At 39.2% G+C, this 23,622-nt stretch overlaps 2 protein-coding genes across 3 annotated transcripts; one reads left to right on the plus strand and one right to left on the minus strand.

Annotated features, from left to right (window-relative positions):
* Positions 1 to 61: 61 nt before the first annotated feature.
* Positions 62 to 13,529, minus strand: LOC126405423 (small ubiquitin-related modifier 2-like). Of its 2 annotated transcripts, XM_050069151.1 has the most exons (4): positions 13,394 to 13,529; positions 11,195 to 11,326; positions 3,989 to 4,060; positions 62 to 1,485 (listed from the first exon to the last, which is right to left on the minus strand). In XM_050069151.1, the coding sequence occupies exons 1-4, from the start codon at positions 13,412 to 13,414 to the stop codon at positions 1,423 to 1,425; spliced, it is 288 nt and encodes a 95-aa protein (XP_049925108.1). In that variant the 5' UTR covers positions 13,415 to 13,529; the 3' UTR covers positions 62 to 1,422. The 2 variants fall into 2 exon arrangements, with proteins under 2 accessions (XP_049925108.1, XP_049925110.1); XM_050069153.1 differs by lacking the exon at positions 3,989 to 4,060.
* A 1,910-nt stretch (positions 13,530 to 15,439) lies between these two features.
* nup85 (nucleoporin 85) lies at positions 15,440 to 23,615 on the plus strand. Its single transcript, XM_050068365.1, has 19 exons — positions 15,440 to 15,579; positions 17,910 to 18,000; positions 18,096 to 18,252; positions 18,364 to 18,434; positions 18,528 to 18,571; positions 18,716 to 18,785; positions 18,889 to 19,010; positions 19,127 to 19,261; positions 20,036 to 20,158; positions 20,245 to 20,376; positions 20,463 to 20,569; positions 20,697 to 20,780; positions 20,897 to 20,962; positions 21,144 to 21,295; positions 21,405 to 21,522; positions 21,638 to 21,738; positions 22,161 to 22,312; positions 22,439 to 22,534; positions 23,414 to 23,615. Exons 1-19 carry the CDS (start codon positions 15,547 to 15,549, stop codon positions 23,510 to 23,512), a joined length of 1,953 nt encoding a protein of 650 aa, XP_049924322.1. The 5' UTR covers positions 15,440 to 15,546; the 3' UTR covers positions 23,513 to 23,615.
* Positions 23,616 to 23,622: the final 7 nt, after the last annotated feature.

A 23,622-nucleotide genomic window follows, 5' to 3' on the forward strand; every position in this document is an offset into this window, starting at 1 on the left:
AACGTCAACGATCGCCTCTCTTGTTGGTGGCAGGTCTGGGCTTCATGTCAGTGAGCAGACGACAGTCCACTTCCCTGAGGGCTTTATTCCTGCTGTCTAATCTATGAGCATTGATCATGACAGGGTTTTAAACTGCAGTGTAAGGGGTTAAGATAAACGAGGGTGAACTTTGACCTCCAGCTGGTGAAGCTCTTGAGTCTAACCTTCCAATCTTAAAAATTAGGCCACAAAATTACTGTCACAGTTCTGCAAATGTATTTTATATGGCTGCATTTCTGCCCAAAACAGGGTCAAACATTCTCACTGGAAAGCAACACAAAATATCTATATATATAAATCTTATAGATAATACAAATGTTTATTTAACTCAGACATCTCCTCAGGCTTCCCAAAATTTGAAGCCTGGCCAAGTCAAAGAAATAATCAAACATTTCTCACTACCATATAAAAATGCATAAAGACCATTTTCCCTGAAGATAACAGAAACCAAATAGAGCGCCCCAAGAAAGAGTCCTAAAACCAAATTAGTTAAAATTAGCATTTTTCCACTCCCAGTTCCCTCGTCTTGGGTTTTCTTAATAAATTTTTGGCTAGATGCCCGAAGGTCTGTGGTTAACACAGTGGTGAAGGGACTACGACATAAAATACGTACACCACTTGTAAATTTTGAAGCTTTTCTTGAAAACAACAGCTGACAGGTGTCTAAATGAGGCCACGCCAAACACGGCCTTTTTCAGGTTGGCAACATTACGTCATGCAACCTTGGTGTCGTTCCTTCACAGCCTAACGTTAGCTTTTTCTGGGGATTGCATTTAGGCTTCAAGAAATATTTGATTATTTTGCTGAACAAAATGTGCAAGTATCATAAACATTTGCTTGCCACAGATTTTATTTTCTGCGATATCCAAAATCCAGTGGAAAAATCCCCAAGGCTTTTTGACAAAGGAACCAGGGCGACGCTAAGTTCCACATTGGCCTACAGAAAAACGTCATCCTTGGAATACTCTACACCCGACTCCCACACTGGGTACACCGCACCCTAAGTGACAGCCAGTCCCCAGAAAAAGTACACTTTAAGAACAGATTTTATGGACACCAACCAGCCAAGCGTCATCTGATCAGTAAAGTTAGTCGTATAAATTCTCACTCCAACACCAGTCCTTTCTGTCTGCATCCCTTAACCACGCCACAGCATGAACAAACACAACCTGGGCGTGGTTTATTTACAAAAAGAGAAGTAACAAGGGCAGGAATGAAAATATGACACAGCAGCTGTGTGCAGCAGAGAAACTACAACTTCTTCTGCATGGAGTTCTGTAGAGACAACAGGACCAGTTGCACAGAGGCAGCCGCTGTAGGCCTATATCCCAGGCTGGGATAGTAAGTTGTGTTGAGGAGGGAAATGGTGAAGCATGTGGTTGATTAAACGAGGCCTCCTGTCTGTTGCTGAAACACGTCAATTGCATCATCATCCTCCATTTCCAACTGTTAAGAGAAAAAGAAGATATATGAACATGAGTTGCATGACTTTGACAAGCCTATGCTACATGCTATACAAAGTTGGTCTGCGTGTTGTGGATTTATATTTTAAGATAATTTGGCTTTATTAGGCAAAAAGTGTAAAGTGGCAGGAGATATACTGTATACAGAGCAACAGGTGCACATGTTGTGTCAGACTGTTGGTGCTGTTGCATGCTATGAGAACCAAGGTGGAGAGTATGCCGCTATACAAACTCAAATTTGTTGTTTGCATAAGCAAAATGGCTCCAAGGCAGCCAAAATAAAACACTGTATTTGACTTTGATCACCACAGTGTGCATATGATGCCATCACATGCAAGCTGTGTCTACTCCAGCCAAGTAAAATCAGCAATTGGCATCTTTTTAAAGGTCCAGTGTGTAGGTTTTAGGGGGATATATTGGCAGTGGTCTTGGTCCGATTACAAACGAACTCTGGTGCAGTTCGTTTATGGTGAGAACGTGTTCTGACCTGGATCCGAACCAACTGCAGTCACATGACACATTGTTTGGGTTAAACATGAGCATGTTACAGTCCTGGAGGATTATTAATGTGCACCTCCTCCTGTACTGCCTTAATATGCACATTCAGCACATCCAATGCATCAAAACATTGTTTTCTAGTTGGAGCCGCGCCTCGTTTTCAAACTGTATGGTTTGACTAAAATGAACAATGACAGCAATATAGTCCACGATGAGCAGCACTAAAATCAACCTGCGTAGTTGTCCCTCCATTGTGACATTAGAAAGTTATCTTTTCTCAATACGTTTTTCTCACATGGAAATTCTGACCAATCAAGAGCAGCTTTCTCACACAAGGCATTTTATCTGGTCCACTTGTAAATGCTGCCGTGAGAACACCAACCAACTCTAGGCAATTATTCACCTTTGTAACAAAATGAGTCCCTGATTCGGACCAAAGCAAGACAACTCTAGGTCTGAAAGCACTCTTATACACTGCTCCTTTAAACTGTCATGATCGAGTTTGAGAACACGGCAAATAAAATGTAGTGTGGTGTGTTCTGACGGCCAGAGGCATCAACATGCTCCCTATGTCAGCGTGTCCCCAACTGTGATAATGCAATACCTGGTATGTGTCTGGTTTCATTCCTACCACAGACTGCTCTCTGTCCTATAATTTTTATCAAGACTTGGTCAGACACTGGACAGATTTTAAGTTGTGTGTGCACATTGCACTGTAATTACTTCATTTCCATCATGTATTTAAAGGGCAGCTCCATTTTTTCGAGGGTTTGAGGTTTTATATCCTTATGTATCCTAATCCAAAAAATTCAAATTTCTGTCAAACTATGTATTTTTTAGTGATGCAATGCTTTTTTACCAAGCCCTTAAAACTTCCACACGTACCCTCACATAGATTTCTGCATATCATTGCTACATATAAACCCATGTACTGACAATGCACTATCATGTCACGTTAATTCTGTTCTGAAAGTCACACAATAACAAAAATAAACTAACCGAATAAGTCGGCAGCAGAGCAGTAACTCCCATGTGCAGTGAGGTAAAATGACTGTTTCTGTCAATGGAGTCTGGTGGCTTTGAAGAGGTTGATATAACGGCTTCAGTTCCCCATCAGAAAGGGTTGTCTGATGGCAAGGTAATGCAGTAAAATAATTTCAGTATTGCATACAATCAAACTGATGTTAATGTTTTTTAGGTGGTCCTTTCTTTAGGGAGGCTACAATACGTTTTGCTGCTCCCCCCATCCACAGTACACAGACTCCCTTGACGAATACAGTAATTTTAGCTTGCAGAATACAAAGAGTTGCCTGTCTGCCTGTCTAGATCGGTAAGTTAGTTTGTGTTCTTGTGTTACTTTCAGAACTGAGCTAACGTGGCATGCAGTAGTAGGCTACATTGCTTAGCTTCTGTACCCCGGTACTCCTGTCTGCTTCTCTAAATTGGGAGCGTGCAGACTGCATCGACTGTTGGTAATACACTGACCAAATGCAGTATTATATTGAATCTCAGTGTGTCTTTATCTGGTTAAATAAAAGTTTAATACTAATAAAAGAGCACTATGTTCCACCTCCAAGCTCAATTCTTCCAAGCTAACTCTTTCCTCACTCTCTATGCTTGCACTGTTATCGAGGGTGTGACCTGCATCACTGTTTTTTGCTAACGGCTGAATGGGTTTCTATTTGGAAAAACATGGAAAATACGCAGATGAACCCGCCCTTTAACACTGCGGAGGGAAACAGGGATACTAAAAATCAGGACCAGTAATGTGAGGACATATGAAAGAATGTCTAAAGTATGCACGCCTTACTTGACAATCATTGCACAAATGCATCACCACAAGTGATGGCACGTGGAAGTGCATGAAGCATGCTCGAGCCTGCTATAAACGCCAGGCAACAGGGTGCCCTGTGGATGTGTATCTTTTAAGCACACTGCTCGGCCTGTTTTGGGTGGTTACACTCGCGGTCTCAAGCCTTCACACTCACCTGTGATGGCGTGTCTTTCTCATTTATTGGCTGTCCGTCAAACATGAACCTGATATGCCTCATTTCCAGTCCCTGGAGAGACACACGCATAAAATATTGTAAAACAAGACTCTTGTTATTCTTTCCATAAATTGTAAAACAGACAGAGCTAATCAGTGATTTTCACCAGCTCTTTGAACATTTCACAGCCTGACAGAGGGAATTAAGGACAGTGAGAACTCAAATGTTCAAGTGAGCAACAGTGTTTTGCTTTCAGCTTCAGCAAGGATTCTCATGTGGTTTAAGTGGTGGTGACAACATCTTTACAATGACTATCATGAGCACTTTCTCAACGTTTTAATCTGTGAACCTGATGTAAAATTCCGCAGATGATGTGAGATTCATTAAACAAAAAGCACAGTTGAGGACCCTGCATGTTATCTTTCTAACACAAAAGACTACATGATGATTTCACTACCAACGTAGAGATTCCACTGTGAGGACATAAAAGCATCAAACCACCATTTTGTCCTTTGTTCTTACTATGGCTGAGTGGGTCTCAACAATCAAACCATTAGTAAGCACTACTTTTCCGACTACTACTAACAGTATATAAAAACATTCAGAGGAGACTGAGGTTGGTTGGCTATAACGGTTGGTTGACACACAGCTATTTTCTGGTTCTTTGAAGGTCACAGAAACAAAAATGGGACATAAAAATGTTTGCTTTCTTGACATGCACTCATCTACTGTGTTAAAACATCTGAAAGTCACTAACTTCTCAAGTCAAGTCCATTAAAACTTTATGTGTCCCTGGAAAGGCAATTGGTTGTTCAGCAGTAACAACAGTAAAAAAAAAACCCACAGTCAAACAAGTACAAAATAAATTAGAAGCAATGTTTACCAAGCATGGCTGGTTGGTCAAATAAAATTACTGTTTTTTGTTGGAGTTCAGCAGTGAAATGGCGAAGTCAGAGTAACATTTCAGGGGTCAAACAAAAACACAAAGTAGACTAAATTGTTATTTGACCCTAAACAGAGAATAGAAATTGGCTGAGTGACCATGGGAGACAAAGAAAGATATGGCCGTCCGGAGAGGAGTGTCTTTGTAGTCACTGCTCGACAGGTGAGGTAGAAACAGAAATGTACTTCCTCCTCCACTTTAAAAAATTCTCCTCAGTCAGAGATTTCCATTTTGGAGAAATAACCAAAAATATTTCTAACTTCCTGACATTAACCCTGCAACGGAAACTGGCAGTTCTCCTGGGTGAATGGGCAACAGCTCCTTTGGCAGCTAAATAAGTATCTATCTATCTATTATATTGTATAGTAATCAAATGGACTGCAGTAGTGTAATACAGAACCTGAACGTGACACCTGTACATTAAATATGTATATACTGTATAATGTATGAATGTATGTAACATGTAAAATATGATTACTTTTTATTTTTACTTTTTTATTTATTTACTCATTCTTATTTCATTGAATTACTGTTTTTATTTTTGTTTATTTAAATATTTTATTAATGAAATACTTTGGCATTAACATATCTTTGTTCATACCAATAAAGCTATTTGAATTGAATTGAACTGAATTAAATTAAATTAAATTAAATTAGGGGGCGTTGGTGGCTTAGAGCAGGCGCCCCATGTACAAGGCTGTTGCCGCGGCGGCCTGGGTTTGACTCCAGCCTGTGGCCCTTTGCTGCATGTCATCCCCTCTCTCTCTCTCTCTCTCTGTCTCCCTCTCTCTCTCTCCCCCCTTCATGCTTGTCTGTCCTATCAATTGAAGGCTAAAAATGCCCCCCAAAATATCTTTAAAAAAATTTAATTAAATAAAATTGCATTGAATCAAATCAAATCAAAATCAAATCAAATTAAATTAAAACTAAATTAAATTAAATTAAATTAAATTAAAATTGAAATGAAATGAACTGTATTTAATTGATATTTCAAAGCATGTGTTGATTTGTTTATTGGTTATTCTACACAGGATGGTTGGTTATTGTTTGTAAACACACTTGCAGTATGTGAAAGTTAAAGCCAACCCCGCTATACTCTTGTTTGGCGTTTCGCCTCACAATATTGTTTTAGGCGCTATGCCTCTGGGATGCCTGCTGCTTACAGTCTGGAACCTTAACGTAAACATAAACGCCCCAAACACAGAAAATGAGAATAAGAAAAAACAGGAAGAGGGTAGAGGTGGAGAAAAAGCACCACCACACACTGCTAGTGGGGCATAAATGATGATTGAGAGAGATTACTGTATGACTACATTGTTTTTTAAAAAATATCCTGCATAGTATATCTGCTGAAGTTTGACTGTCATTGAAAATACTGAGCTATACCGTCTCATGCAGTGAAACACAAACAAAGGAATAATAAAAAAAACAACCCATCTGGTTCTCAAAGATGAGCTGCATGACAAACATGCGTCTTTTGCCCTGCTGGCAGTCAACTAACAGACAACACTGAGTTTCATTCTTCCAGAGAGCTGAACCCTCATTTGACTTTCAGATAAAGACGAATGTCAGAGGTTGTGTTTTATTAGATGTTCTCCTAACTTTTCAGTATAGATACGTAAGAATGTAAAAGTTATCAAACATCAGGATTGTTTTTGTAGCCATGCAATCACAGTTGCAATCAAGAAGATTACAATTTAAAGAACTGAACTGGTGCTCATCCCAGTGTTAACTGATAATTAGAATAAGTCAGCATTCCTGCATCCCATTATGGCGAGCAGCACGGTGAAGGACACCTTCAGAAGTGATTTACTGCTGATGGAGAAGATCAGACATCTTTAGTGATTAACATCTGGAGTCGCAGATGGACAAGCAGATAAGGAGGTTTGGTTTGGGGGAAGATGAGAGAAAGGTAAAGCTTAGAGCTGCGTGCAGCTATTCAGGGAAGATTTGCATTGGCTCTGTCGCCCTGACTGCATTCGAGCAGGAAGAGAAAGAGCTGCAGAGCGGAGCTGGAGCACGGCCAATAACCTATGAACAATAACTCTTTCAGGAAAAAATGGCTGAAAACACAACCATGATGAATAAGTTTTTAATAAGGATCATCTGGCTTTTATTTTAGGTTTGACCTTTCAGCGTACTGCAGTGTCTTTAGATGGCTTGTATATGATTGTATGTGTGGTGTATGATTCCCCCAACATACTGAACTGTGACCTCACTGTTAATGAATATTTGCAGTCAACTTAATTCTTCTCGTTATTTAAAAACCACAGTTAAAACATCTTGACCACACAATTCACATAAGTGAGACTTGTAAATTGCCCACTTGTTTGCTTGAGGTTTACGCTGCATTATTCACATGGCTGTAACACAAAGGCTCAAATCACCAGTCACTACGTGCATGAGTGATAAGCATGAAAAGGCTCTTATCATAGCTTTTTTGTCTTCAAACAAGAGTAAACGTGCTTACTTCAATGATGTTGCTTTACACCATTATGTAATTCCAATAATTATTTCCATATGCAGCTTCACCTCTTCTTCTAAAAGAGACTACTACAGGTAGGGCTTGACCCTAACTTTTTTCCCAAGGAGCAAATGTGCTCCTAAGTTGAAAAAGTAAGGAGCACACAAAGAACTTTAGGGGCACAATGTAAATTGATCAAATAATATGTTTTCCGTAATAAACGTGATGCAAATAGACATTTACAAGCAAAATTATTTAATGAATTTGTATACAAAATGTACAGAAAGATAAAATCATCAAGTTTTGAAAAAGTATTGCAATTCAATTTTGTCTTTAATGTTATTATCTTATATTATCTTTGCAATATGATTATCTTATATAATGTTATTACTATCCTAAAACATTCTCCAGGTCCTCTGAAACTCTGCAGGACTTATTTCCACCCTGCCCAGCAGCGGTACCGTGGCGAACGGTCCCTAACTGCGGGGAGAACGGAGCAGGCTTCCCCGTAGGTCCGCCGCTTAACCCAGTCCGTCTCCTCCACACTTTGACTTATTTCCACGCTGCCGACAGTGGGACTTATATTCATTGTGCTGACAGTGGCTTGGAAAACCGCCCATAACCGTGTCACACAGGGAAGAGGAAAGGTGGCTGGAGTTCCTCCAACATTTGCGGTTAGATTATCATATTTTTTTATTGACAAAAATATAGGCTGCTTCGGCTGATTTTTTTATGCGCACATGTGCCCCTTAATATTTTTTACAGTTCGCACACACCTATTTTTAGTCGCAAATGAGTGAAAAGCTTTCACTGTCGAGCGCTGACAGGTCTCTGCTACAGTATGGCAAAAATATTCCACTCTGATAAACTTTTTTGAGGGGAGACTCTAGAGGTAAAAACATTCATAAAACATTCATGCGCTGGTCAGTTTTGAGATTTTGTGGCTATTTTGCTTCAATAACATGTCTTCATTCAGACTAGTGGAAAGAAAACATCCAAAATACACATTCAGGTGTTTATTTTAGTTCAGATTTCTGTTCTAGAAATGTATGCATATAACACATGTTTAATTAGATGATGTCTAATATACATATTTAAACAGAATATATGTCTTAATATAAGTAATCAACTGGGGAAGTTTCATGGGGATATCTTTTATACCCTTTTCCCACCGAAATTAGCAGAAAACCACTAACTGGAAAACAGGTTAGGTAACAGTAGAAAGCAGCATGAAGGCCATTTAAATGTTACAGTGGTTACTTCTTTTTTTTTTTTTTTTTTAAATATATATACATATATATGTGTAACGTATTCAGACTCTCTCTCAAACTCCATGCTGACAAAATTTTGAATGATGTTCGAGTGCTGCTTGGACAGAGGTGCACAGTATTTTGTGGTGGCCTGTTAGTGCATTGTGTCGTTTAAGGGGCTAAAATTATGATGCCTTCAGGGCACCTGGTGGCTTTGTGGGTAGAGCAGGCATCCCATATACAAAGGCTATGTTCTTGCCACAGCAGCTGTGGGTTCAATCCCAGCCTGCGGGCTCCTGCTGCATGTCATCCCCTCTGTCTCTTCCCCTTTCATGTTTCAACTGTCCTAACCAATAAAAGCCAAAAAATAATCTTTAAAATTGCGATGCCTTCCATTTGCACTAAGAAGTTGTAATTTCAGAGTTCCAAGTTGGAAAATTTCAGCTGGAATGCCCCCTGAAATCAGATTTCCAACTCGGAAAGTCAGGGAAACCTCACCAACCCCATCCTCAAAATGCACCCATGCATAAACAGTAGTGAAAGCTGTATACAGTCTATTACCACACTTGTCTTGTTTGTGTCTCACTAAATCACATTCTATCTGTGGACATGTCTCTCCAGTTTTTGAATGCACAAACTACCGCAAAATGCACCATTATCAACTGGTATTACTAACAATCGCTAACCTGGCGGGTCCATGTCATTGGTCCGACAGCCCATTGGTCTGACATCCCATTAGTCCGACGGTCCATGGTGCTGAACGGCTTCCGGCAGGCGTATTTCTACCTTGATAGTGCGCGGCGACCGGCTCTGGGTGAGCTGGGAAAGGCTTGAGGCGGAGCAGGCTCACAGCTTATGTGTTTGTCACTTTCTTTTTCATTTAAACCCACACCATGATCTTTTCCTGACCCTAACCAAGTGGTTTTTGTGCCTAAACCTAACCAGACCTTAACCACAGGGCATCATGATGATTTCGGAACGGACTTCGGAACAATGGGTTTAATATGGTCGGAACAATGGGCTGTCGGACCAATGGGCAGTTCCCAACCTGGTTAGGACTGGTATTGATTGCTAACAATGGCTAACCTGGCTAGAACTGGTATTGCTAACTAACAATGGCTAACCTGGCTAGAACTGGTATTGTTTACAATGGCTAACCTGGCTAGAACTGGTATTGCTAACAATGGCTAACCTGGCTAGAACTGGTATTGCCTAGAACTGGTATTGCTAACAATGGCTAACCTGGCTAGAACTGGTATTGCTAACAACACCTTGGTTTTCCAACTTGTTTTACTGGATCAACTCAGGTGTGACGTCATTCCTGGCTCCGACATCCGACTTCCGAAGTAAATAGAATGCAGAATCAGCACATTTACCCGGTTGTCGTATTTCCATCACTGCCAGTCATAACAGATAAATACCCATCACTCCTGCTGAGTCATTTGTCATGGGAGTGAATGGTGATTATAACCTTTCCCATTAAATTTTATACACCACAGTTTCTAGTTTTGTTCGTGATCATGTTCTTAAGGTTTTCACTGAGGGGTTTTCTCATTGATTCCTGATATAATATTTCATTAGTTTGCTGACAGTATTTTCTTTATGGAGTGATAAAAAGAGATATCCCAATATCCCCTCTGTAAAAACCTATTTTACATGTTAACAAAACTGATCAAGAACTTGGCTTTATTCAATGTTCTAATATTTGTTCTAGAAATGTATGGGAATGGGAAGTGTCATGGTGATATCTATATCTAAAAGTTTAACTTCTGACATGTCAATGGAAAACATGTAATGTTATTAAAAACTTTAATAATGGCTGCATTACACTGAGGCGTGCCAATTCAGGACCCCAGTGTTGTGCATACTGGCTCACTGGTATTGCTGACTGGGACACTTGAATCAAAGGGAGCCATTGATATTAGTAACACTGTGCTTTTTTGACAAGTCGCAATGTTGGGCAATGTTCAGTGAAAACGGCCAGTTATGAGACTGCAGGAGTTATGTCAAGCATTTACAGGAGGTAGGCCTACTGTAGGTGTTGTTCCAAAAATCCAACTGAGTGGATGTATCACATGCAGTGGGTGTGAGTGATAGTGGAGGTGCTGCACCTTTCTCACTCCTGGAAACATCCTGAACAGCACAGACGATACAGTCTAAAAACTAGAGTGCCATTTACAAGGAAATTCAGGAACTGTTTTCTACCTAAAATTCAACATTGCTCATGTAATTAAGTGGTGGTTGGTGTCCTGAACTTAATGCTTAACTGCGTAATAATAAAGGACAAAGAGCTTGGAAGATATTTTACTGCTGTGATATGCTTACTTTTTGACTGTTAACATTTTTTAGGGGCTGATGCTAAGCTAAATAGTATCAGCTAAAACTGTTCTTTGGATCGTTCATTTGATTACAGATTAATCTTTAATTACCAAGTGGCAGTGACCAGTTAATGGCCTCTACACGTTATGATAGTTGAAAGGCTGTATGTGGTGACGATTGCGATACAGTAACTGTACATTTGTTACCACTGGGGTGATGTGTGCTGATACCTGTCTCTCGCAGTAGGCCTTCATGAGTTTGCTGAGCTGCGTGTGTCTCTTGATCTTGAACTGTATGACAGACCGATCCTGACCAACTACCTTCAGGTTTATGTGTTCGTTGCTTTCTGTCTTGACTGTTTCCTGAAGGATGACATCAGAGAGAACAAACAGTTAGCACAGCCATGCAGGGAACCAGAGCTGATTAATCAGATTTTATTAATGACAACATTACCTGGTTACAGCTTCACAGATGGAAACAACTATATGCTTATCAGTTTTAGACCATTAGTTCGGACTCTTGTAACTCATGACGGGCAACTGCCATTATTTCTGAAATTTCAAATAAGTTAAATGGTTAAAGTGGAGAGCTACAGGTTACTCCACCTCTAATGTGTCATTAAGGTAAGTAGGGCAATGTGATAATAAATACTGGGAGACAGATTTAAGATCCAGTTTGCTATAGACTTTCCACCCTGGCAGATATCCATCCCTTTATTACCTCTGGTTGGCACATGGCTAAGAAGGAAGACAATATTACTGAATATCAGAGCTGCATTGATTAGTCAATTAATTGCTTAGTTGATCAACAGAAAATTAATCAGCAATTTTTTTGATAATTTAATAACTATTATAGTATTTTTTAAGCAAAAAAAGCCAAACATTTGCTTATTTCATGCTAGTTAAATGTGAGAATCTGATGTTTTTCTTTGTCATACTTGACAATAAACTGAATGGCTTTGTATATTTGGACTGTTGATTGGATTAAACATACAATTTAAGATGACACTTTGAGCACGTTTGACTATTTTCTGATAAAACAAACAATGGGCAGATTAATCAAGGATGAAAATAATAATTAGTTGCAGCCCTGTTGAATATACAAGATTTTTGCATCTGTTTGATGAAGTAATTTATTAGGCAGGCAAAATCAGACATTACCATATGGCATGGGTAGCTATATATATGGCTCCTAAAATTAATTTCCAGGAAGTGTATTTTAGTTAACTTTAAAGTCTTTTCTGGGGCATATTTTCCCTTTCTTTATATTCTGCTTCAGTGTCTTCAAATTCAAATCAGTGCAAGTTGGCCAAAGCCCTTATAAAAGTAGAGATACAGCTATATAAAAAAAAAGTACTATAGTTTTCGTGGTAAATAGGCTGTGTACAAACTTTCTCCCATTTACACAAATGAACACACAAGCTATTAACACACACTCTCCCTTACCTAGCACATTTGGGGCCTAGGCTTTATGTTTGATTTTTTGATAGTAAGAAAAATAAAATAAAATAAAATAAAATAAAATAAAATAAAATAAACTGCATCTCAATGCAAAAAGTTTATTTTATCCGCAGAGTGACAGCTGACAGTGAGGCTGTTTTTACACTCTGATTTCATCACTGTAGCTCAGAATAACACGAGACACCTGTGTGATGATGAAATAAAAAAAGCACACACTGGTAACTGGCCTTATTATAAATGCACCATTTGAGTCAGATAGACCTCACCAGTCATTAACTACTTTCCCACTCTTTACTTCTGTCGCAGAAACAGGTTACTTAATTGTTTTTATGTGACATCTATCTCAGGTCATAAACAATAATGCCTCCACATACTTTAAGCCCTGGCCCTCCTGAATTATTTCTAGTGTTTCTACATCTTCTTATTCTGATGTAAGATCACAGGCTGTTGTTTAAATTTCACTCTGATAAACAGGACTTTTTACTGTCCCATAAACAGAACTTTGCTGCAGATAATTAGTGTCACCGTTTCATCTTATAAGTTCATTCATAGTTCAAATGATATTACCAGCCCCGCCTCTTTCACGTGAACGCGCTTGTGGCTGGATTGTAAAACCCAGAGTTGACTGAATTACTCGATAACCAGCTTCATGATACTGGTTAACCAGACAGTCATTCTTAGAGTGAGTGAAGATAACCAAAGAAGTCCTGGATATGTTGAACTGACTTCAAAACACAGGCCTCACTGGTTGTTGTGTGTGATCATGTAGAAAGCAATTTGCGCGCCTGTGGATGCGCGTTCACTTCACAAACCTTCAGGCATATCAAACCAGGTGTGTGTAAAAGTTGAATTTTAGCTCTCAACTTTATCAAGTTAAAAAAAGAACGTGTACATTTAGGGTTTTCTCCCATGAGCCCCTGAGCCACAGAGCCAGTGACATAAACTGCCATTTGATGTGGAGACACTCACCTTTGGTTTCTCATCAGCCATCCTCACTCTCTAGACGCTTCTCTACCCAGCCACACTAAAGATACGGGTGCGCGCACGTGCTCGTCCCCGTTTAAAATACTCGAAGAACGTGCGCATTCATGCGACTGTGCGCGTCCACATCGCCAGGCTCTGAATGGCTACAGGTAACCACGAGAGTAAAAGCGCAGTCTGGGCATGGGCGGGAGAGTCCTGATGCGCGTTACAGGGACACGAGACACCACGTGCACGCGCACAGCATGTTTATCCTCTTGTTGTGAAATTTGTTGAGGTTTAGAAATCCCACAAAATGCAGCTTTCTGCTGACCTCTCATCAGTGTTGTTGTATTTGCACTTTTTCTTTTCCCCTTTTTTAACCCTGTAAATGCCAGCGGCCATCTTGTTTTCCTGTCTGTTGACAAAGGTGCACTAAAACTGAACTAGAGGAATATTTTTACATAAAAGTATGTCAAATCTTATCAGAATCTAATACAAACGTTTGTATGTTTGCATTTGGATACCAGAAGGAACATATTTTGATAATGCATTGCTTCCCTCCCCCCCAATTATATGAGTCCAGTTCCCTGGAACATAAGAGGTCTTGATTACAGGTGTTAATGCATTCATTAACAGTTCAATTTTTAGTTAACAATCTTTGTGTTGGGAAAAACAAACAAAAACTTACATCAACATCAAGTTGATAACTACGTACAAACAGTTCAAATTACAGACTGAGCATAGAACTCTGATGGGAAATAAACAAAAATTAAATAAACTAAAAATAAAAAAATAAATAAAAAGGGTCAGAGGTCTAATCAGAAAATATATAAAAGTTTTTGTAAATATGCAAAGCTTGTTTGGTTTTTATGCATTTCAGTGCTTTCTTAAAAATTATCAACTTATTCATGATTAAGGAAAAGTGGTCTGGCATTAATATGTAGATACAGTGTTTAGCCATAGTAATCAAGCTGTTGTAAATCGTTTCCCTTTTTTATCCACCATTAGCACTACAAATTAGGCACTTAAGAGTCCTTTTCTGATATTCTTTTTTAAACAATGCCAAAAAACATTATATAATAACATGCAAAAAAATGTTCTAAAGTTTCAATCTCAGTATCACAGTTGTTTTCATCAATGTTAAATCTTTGTCTTAGAAACTTATTGTAAGGTTAAATATCGTTTATCATTTTCAAATGAGTTTCTTTAGCTTTCGGTGAAAGAGAGATAGTGTGGTATCTGGTCCTTATTATAATTATAATGATCTTTTAATAGATTTTTTTCTCTTTTAATGGTAAAGGGAGGAGTATTGAGGTGAGGGTGCCCTATTTTAATTTTGTTTGTGCATTTTTTACTCCTTAAAGTCAAGTTTGTCTATGTAAAGTTTGTCCTTCCTTTTTTTATTTTAGCTTAGGGGAGGGGCATACAAATTTAAATGGCTGTATTTTGTATTTATTTTACCACAGATTTTTAAAAAAAAAAAAACATATTTGGAGGGCATACTATCTTCTTTTTTTCAACTCTAAATTTTGGTCTTTTGTCTGTAACTTTTAACTTTCAAACATTAAACTTAAGTTTTAAAAATTAAATTATAAATAATATTTATGGTGGAGGGAGGGTTATGCATTGTTCACCATTCACTCAGGGAGGCTCAAGGAAAAAATATAATCTTTGTAACTTTGGGGAGGGTCCTGATAAAAAATAAATAAATAAAAAAAGTCACACCACAGCCACCCACCTACTCTTATAAATAAAGCACTGTCCCTAACCAACCACTGAACATTACAGTCCATACTCAGTACAGTTCACATTGAATTTGTCAATGAATTCATTGTACTCAAGAACACTCCCACTTGAATCCATAAATGTGAGACAGACCACATACCTCTCTCCACAGTAACATAGCGGTTTTAAAAAATAAGATATATCTGATATTACAGGGGACAAAACCACATCATGAGTCAAACACTGCAGATAATAAAACAGGCAGGAGGAAGGGCAGCTTTCTCCGTGACGTCACACCTGCGCCGCAAGGGTCCTTTGAATGAATAACCGAGGCGCGTAAGCAGCTACCCTGCACCGGTAGTTCATGGCGTGGAGTGTTTACAGCTGAATAGTTAGTAATTAATAATATATTGTATTGATATTATTGTTCCGTGATGGAGGAGTTAGACGTTGAGCCGGCAGTCACAGTAAGTCACCGCTGTAGTTTAGTTTTCTCTCTTAATTTCTCCCTCTGAGCAGCGTTGCTAACAAGCTAACTGTAGCGCAACATCACTAAAAGTCTAATAGAGCGGAATATTATTATGATATAACACGGAAAGTTTTAATAACGTGGGTCAGAAACATTAGGTGTTATAAATATAAATACACAGGTCTTCAAACATATGAAAAGTGCCACAGTGTTTTTATTTTTTCTCTATCTTTATTTTACTTTGAATGTATTGGTTGTTTGTATCTGTCATATTTTTCTTTATTTATTTTCCCTTTAGCTCTCATTGAAATTTTAATTGTAATGAATTGTAAATTAAAAAATAAAAAAGCTGTATATATGAAAATGGGCTTTAAAAAAGATTAAGTATAAAAAAGAACGTGTCAGAGTAGAGATTTTTTAAAATGTATATATATATTTAAATTTATATAATTATATATACATATATATATATATATATATATATATATATATATATATATAATAAAATTATATGTTAATATTGTTAAGTATATATAATTAATAATATATATATATTTATAAAACATACACAGACTCACATTTGTAAAGTTAAATTTAAAAAATAAATCCCACCTCCTAAACATTGAATGCTACCATATAAAGCCATGGAGAATAATTCTGTTGTCGTTACTTAACTTAACTAAGGGAAATAAGAGACAAAAAAGACAATAACAATAAACATAAATAAATCACACAAATAGAAAACAATCACGGGGTAGAGCAGGGTATGAAATTAACAAAATATTTTGGCCCCCACGGTCTAAAAAATGGGGGCATTTTCAAAATGTTTGGGGGCCATCAAAAAATTGTAATTATGTTCTAACAATAAGCACATGAAAAGCAAAACCAACTAAGATAGTGTCTTCACTCTTCAGTAGAAATCACTATAAATGAAATAAATAATGGGTTACATAAAGTTATGGTTGCAAAATATCCCTCAGATTTCCTATAATTCAACCAGTTTAAATGTGATGATTTAACCATTAATCTACTGATAGCAGTACTAATGTTTCACCACATTACAGTTACTTTTACTGTTAAAATGGCCAAATTACTATAAATTCCTTAGATGCAATCCTAGAAGTAAGTTAATTTAAAATTTAACATTCATTCTACCTTAATTTTTCATTAATTTGTCATTGTATAGACACAGATCACCCAAGAAATGGTTAATTTATACTTATGGTACAGCAAAGCCCCCTCCCCTTCTCTGTCAGATTACTCTCACGTAATCAGTGTAATCTCGTTGATTATGTCTGGAAAATGAGTTGTAGACGTGACGGTAAATTAATTTATTGAAAATAAAATTATACTTTAATGTCAGATTGTAATACTGTTAAAAATATAAATACATATAGTTGTTTCGAAAACCTGGGGGCAATTTTGGCCCCCGGAACATGGCTTTTGGGGGCATTCTTGGATAAATTGCGGACCAAATTGCCCGTGGCCCTTGCTAATTTCTGACACTGGGGTAGAGTTAATCATAATTTGACATACGTTTCCTGGCAGAAGTATTTGTTACTTTAATGCATTTATTCGGTAAAGAGGAATCAAGTTTGTGGGGGATTTTGCATAATGATACTTATGTCGTTTCTACATCCGTACTGCATATGTGACAGTTATCCACCTCTAATTTAAATCTTGTTCTGATGAATTCATTCGATGGATAAATGTCATCTACAGTTTTCAGTGTATTTTTTTATGTCAGGAGAAATTGTGAATTTTAAAAAATGTGTCCCAACATCACTTATTTCGCTTTTTGTCATAATTTTTGTAGATCGACAGTCTTCCTCCTTAAGCCAGGGCACATAGTATTTACCAGATATTGTCTTAAGTACTTACTATTGCAGCTTTTGTGTAAAAAATCCATGTAGTCTATTTTTTTTAGTTGTGTAATTTAAATATTGTTATGTTATCCATGTTACTTTGATAAGCTGAATGTGTACCATTGGAAGAAAATTAAACAGATACAATGATGGAAGACTCGTTATTTAGGAAGTATTCTAACTTAATTTATTGATGGCTAATTAGTTCATTTGAATTATGGACAGAGAATAAGTTCAATTTAAGTTAAATTGGAAAATTGGCTTGCCTGCAGAATTCTTGAATGTGAAAAATAATGCCCACCTATCCATTTTATTAAATTAAATGTCCATCAAGACTTTCTATAATTCTCAAGTTGCAGTAATGCATTGAAAAAAGAGGAAATTCATGTTCAAAAAACTCAGTCTGACTTGAGTTCAACTGTTTCACTGGATAATTTCAGTGTCTTTTCTTCTTCAAATGCAGAATATTCCTGCAGCCAGTGATGGGAAGCATTTGGGATTTGCGTGGGGTCCAGGTGATATCCTTGTGTATGAGACCCTTTACAAAGCATCAGGTATGTTAAGATGTGGATACAAGTCCATCTCTAGGTTTTCAGTCTCTCTTTTACCTTTTGTATCTTAGTCATCACCTTCTGTCCTGTATTTTCAGGTGGGAAAGGATCCGGCAGCTCCTCTATACATGAGGTCAGGAAAGATGAGGACATATATTCCCCCATTTTACGCAAACTTTTCAATGAGTCACATCACATCTTCGTCGGCCTGCAGACGATTAGAGAGGACCTCCCCAGCAAGAACAAAAAACCCCAGTAAGGCCACCTGATGCGCATCTCACTGTGTTGCTTTTCAGAGACACAAGCCTTAGCTTCAAAAGGCAGAAATGATTACATCTCATGATTTGTCTCTGTCTTGATCCTTAGATTCGTCAGCATCAGTAAAAACTACAGATCTGTGATACGAGCCTGTATGGAGGAGCTTCAGCAAGTTGCAGGTCAGGATTTTGAAATATTATTTGGATGTTTTAGCCTTCGACATGATTACTCACTCAGGAATAATCAAACTCTTCTTTCTCTCCTTTCTGCAGTTTCTACAAAAGATGGCGAATTGGCCAATCAATATGGAAATCAGGTATATATTACTTACTACGACTTTATGTGCATCTGTGCTACAACATTATATACACTATTATGTTGTATAATTTATGCTAACAAGGATATTTTATTTGAAAACTGAAACACAGTCCTAACCGCAGCCTCTGTTGTGGTGTTACAGGTGTCCATTTTGTTGGCCATCGAACTGATCTGGAATCTGTGTGAGGTGCTGTTTATTGATGCTGCTCCAGGTTAGAGTTTGATTTTGTGCTTGTGGTTCATCTGTATCTTTGGAACACATTTTATAACTGTCTTTGAGACTCCAAACAAACAAGTTTGTTTCTGCGTCCTCAGCGGGGTCCCTGTTGCTCCACCTCTTAGACTGGGTACGGTTACACAAGGCTGATGTGGATGAGAAGGCCCGAGAAGTGCTGCAGAGTGAGAGCCCTGCTGAGCACCACGACTACTGGGATGTGGTAGGTGCAGCACACACCCACACACTTTTGTCTTTGAAACGATACAAGCTATATTCACACCTACCCCTGATTCTGTGCGTGAAATCTCAGTGATGATCTGTTTTGTGTCTGCACAGGTGGTGAGTTATGTGCTGCAGGGCAGGTTGGAAGAAGCCAGACAGATGTTGGTGAAGCAGGCCACCCTGCAGCCTGCTGCCAGGAACATGTACAAGCTGATGGACACTCTGCTCAGCAAGATGCCCTTCTACAACGTAAGATCATCTTTCAGTGAATTATCTCATTGTGTAGCTTTTTATTTGCCTCGGCAAGATGATATTTGCATGCTATTTTATATTCATGTTAGCCAGAATTAGTTCACACATGGTTTGATGTCAGCTGTAAATAGAAGAGTTCTGGCCTGTTTCGAAAACACACGAGGTAGAGGACAGTTTGTGCATGATGTCTCATTAATATGCACAAGTAACACCTTTAATGTGTGATGCAGATCAGCAGAATCACACCTCGATTTACACTATCACATGTTTTATTTGATGCATTCTGTTGGCGTAATAATGTTATTTAAATTAGGATAATACCAAAATGATCTGTGATACTGGTTCAGTGGCTTAGAAAGGCACATTGTATGTCTGTATTGGCTGTAGTTACCTTTGAGTTGACCTGTTGTGCTATGAGTAAGCATGTAGCCTATGCAGCTGTTAACCTGTTTTTAATTCCCTCATTCCTTGAATTCATTTTAAATATTTAGTTAGTATAATATGAAGTAATATGAGTTAGCTAGCAGTTTCTTTTTCTTTTTAATCGATATTTTAATCCATATTTTGCTCATGCTGTAGATGAAAAGAGACTTTTCCAACCTTCCTGACACAGGACAGGCACTCCTCCCTCACATTACAGATATCATACGAACATATTATGTATGTTCACACAACACAGGGGCAGCATTTGTGTAATTCAAACTCAATAACAGTTCATAAACCAACCAATAGAGGCGTTCACCTTTTTAACTGTCTATGATAATCCTTCAGCCCGGTGGCACCCAGACGCTGACAGAGTTTGACGTGAAGTGGAGACACTGGCACGAGGAGGTCGACCGCTGCCTGCAGGACAACTCGTTTGCCAGCAACCAACACCTAGAGGTCATCTGCAAGGTCAGTTCCCTATGTAAAATGATGTCTGTAATTTACTGTATATGCAGTAAGAAGTCCTGTTTAAGACATTTTGTGATGTAATTTAGATCCTGCTTGGGGATGAAGACACTCTGCTGGAGCACAAGGAGCTACTGAGCACCTGGTACCACTTCCTGGTCACTAGGCTGCTCTTCTGCCACCCCACAGTCAAACCCACTGAGTTACACTACTATGCACAGGTACGCTACAAAAACTGCTGCGGCACCTTTTAGCATTCGCATTCACTGCTACAACATTCCTGTGATTTACTGTGTGTGCGCTGCAGTCATGCATGACGATGTTTCTGGACTCGAGGAGCGTCCCAGAGCCGCTGGACAGCATCCTACTGGCTGCCTTTGAGTTTGACATCCATCAGGTCATCAAAGACTGCAGGTAACACGCAGGATCACATCCATCTATACATACATACAGCGCATACAGCAAGCCACATACGTGCTTACATCTTCAGGCTATAAACTCTTTCCTGATTCCCTGTTTCCTCCACTGTGTGTCTCTTCAGCATTGCGCTCAACAACTGGTGGTTTGTGGCCCATCTGACAGATCTGCTGGATCACTGCAAACTCCTCCAGTCTCACAATCTACAGTAAGGACTCTGTTTGGTTGCGTGTGTACTTTGCACACACTTTTAATCTGGACATAACAAGATTGCACACTGTGTTCATATAAAATTGACCGTGTCATTCTGGTGTGTTTGTTCAGCTTTGGCTCCAACTTGAGAGAGTTCCTCCTGTTAGAATACGCCTCTGGGCTCTTCACTCATCACAGGTATGCTGATTTATGTGTGCTAATTGTCTTTATGGTAGGAAAATCCTGCTGATAGTGTATTTAATAAAATAATAAGGTGTCAGCAGAGTTCAACAACGAGACAGCAGCGTCATGATATTTTAATTTGCCTCTACAAATGCCTCACGTTATAGGATGTTTTCGTGTCTGTGTTTGTGTGAAGTCTGTGGCAGCTGGCGGTGGATTACTTTGACAACTGCCCAGAGTTTGGCCGTGTCTACCTGGAGCTGCAGATTGAGCGCGTTCCTTTAGACACAGAGCGCAAAGCCCTCAAGGTGCTCCGGATCTGTGAGCAGAGGCAAATGTCAGAGCAAGGTAGCGCTTTCTTTCTCTAGTATCCACCTGTCTTACACAAACATTGATATAATTGTGTGTTTCCCAGTGCAGTAGGGACTTAAACCTTTACTTTCTCGCCCTCACCCAGTGCGGAGTATCTGTAAGATCATGGCTATGCGGGCCCTGAGGAACAACAGACTGGGCTCTGCTCTCTCCTGGAGCATCAGGGCTAAAGACGCTGCCTTTGCTACTCTCATCTCAGAGAGGTTAGTTCTGGAGCTGATTACACCTAAAGACATAAAAAAAAGTCCTTGTTTCTGTTGCTTTATGTTCGTTAGATCTGTCCATTATTATGTGTGTGTGTGTGTGTGTGTGTATCAGGTTCTTGCAGGATTACTGCACCAGAGGGACCTTCTCTGATTTGGACCTGATAGACAACTTGGGTCCAGCAATGCTGCTCAGCGACAGGCTCACTTTCCTTGGTATGAACAAGAGACACGCACACACACACTGTAGCAGTTGTAACCCTGCTGAACTTGTGACTCACAAGTTAAACTCACACACCAAGTGAGGGGACATTCAGTGAGGGCAGATCGTCTCCTGGACAGCTTCCCTTCTTGTCTCTTTTAGGCAGTCACATGAGACTCAGACACAGAGACGTGTACACACACACAGAGAGGTCTAAATAAAGCCATGTACCGCTTAATGCAGCAGCATGTGACAGTGTGATTTACTGCAGGAAAATAGATGAACTATTCATAAAAAAAACCCAGTACGTTTGAAGAAATGGCTTTTATGACCTATTGTAAACTCTGTTCATTTATAAATAGACCTGTATATTTATTGAGAAGGGATGCAGACGTTCTGAAATCTGAAAACGTTCCTGCTCTCTTGGCATTCCTAGGGAAGTACCGTGAGTTCCACAAGCTGTACGAAGAGAAGCGCTTCGGTGAGGCGGCCAAGCTGCTCCTCTCCCTCATGACGGCAAAGATCGCCCCCCGGAGCTTCTGGATGACTCTGCTGACCGACGCGCTGCCGCTGCTGGAGCAGAAAGAGGTCAGTCGCCCTGTACAGTGTGTGAATGCAAAGGAGCACCAAAAACACATCAGCAATGACACCTGACATAAAAACAAGCATCATCACTTTTCAACTAAAAGCTGCCTTTGTTTGTCGAATTTCTAGGTGATCTTCTCAGCAGACCAAACCCACGAGCTGATGTTCTGCTTAGAGGAGCTCACCTCGTCACTGAACACCACAGCGCCCGGCACAGACATGCAGGTACGCGTCATCTCCTCACACAGCCTTAATCCTGCTCAGGTGGTGGTGACGTCACTCTGATGCTGATCGTTGTTTACATAAGAAACTGGCTTTTAATTACTGGTTTTAATTTTTTTTTTTTTCCCGGTTGAAGTGATGACGCAAGTCAGGGTTCAAGTTAATCTACTTGCCCAAAGTCAATTTTTACTCACCTTTCTACAGATTGTTTTATTTAATAGCAGCTATCAAATAACAACAAAGGCTCAAGGAAAATATGTGTTTAAAGACACACAGAGAAGGACTAGAATGACCACTAGAAGTGTGTGGTCATTATTTATCTGCAGAGACTCTGCCCTCTGCCTGTATTTTGTTATCTTGCTGTGTACCGGACATTCCTTGGCACAGCGCTCAGGTGAGGGCGCGGCCTTTTAAACAGGTAGCAGCCAGGTGCCAGACCATAAGCAGCACACATCCAAGAGGAGGCCACAAAAATCACAGGCACAGCGCAGAAAAACGCAAATCTAGCGAGGCAAAACAGCAGACGAGAGTGAATCTGGGGTCGGCTTTTACTTTCACTTTCACAGGCGAGCTTGTTTACAACTGCAAAGTATACCTTTAATTATTTTTTTTCCACTTGCCTAATCAGGAAAGTGAGTTGCAAGATTTACGAGCTTGACGTGGCATTTTACTTGCCCTGGGCAACTGGGCAATCCTTGTTGTTGAGCCCTGCAGAAGTACTTAATATTTGGTTGGTGTTGATGTAAATTTGGTGCTATAGTCTGAAGGAAGGTTTGTGAAACCCTGTTTATCTTTACCACTACAAGTTAAACTCCTTGAGAACAATTTATCCCTGATGCATTCATCCATGCACTTCTCATGTGAGTATATTTATAATTCCAGGATGAAGAAATAGAGCTGACCAAAGTGGAGCTGCTGAGACTCGCTCTGGCCAGGAATCTGGCGATGGCCATCGTCAAAGAGGGAACTGTAGAAGCATAAACGGTGTCATTAAAACAAAGCTCTTCTTTTGCATTTTTGTATTGTATATAAATTCAAGTAATCAAAATGTGCTCTTTGATAATAAAACACTTTTCATGATGTACTCTGTT

Source organism: Epinephelus moara, chromosome 18, assembly GCF_006386435.1.
Source record: "Epinephelus moara isolate mb chromosome 18, YSFRI_EMoa_1.0, whole genome shotgun sequence".
In the NCBI taxonomy this organism is placed as follows: Eukaryota; Metazoa; Chordata; class Actinopteri; order Perciformes; family Serranidae; genus Epinephelus; species Epinephelus moara.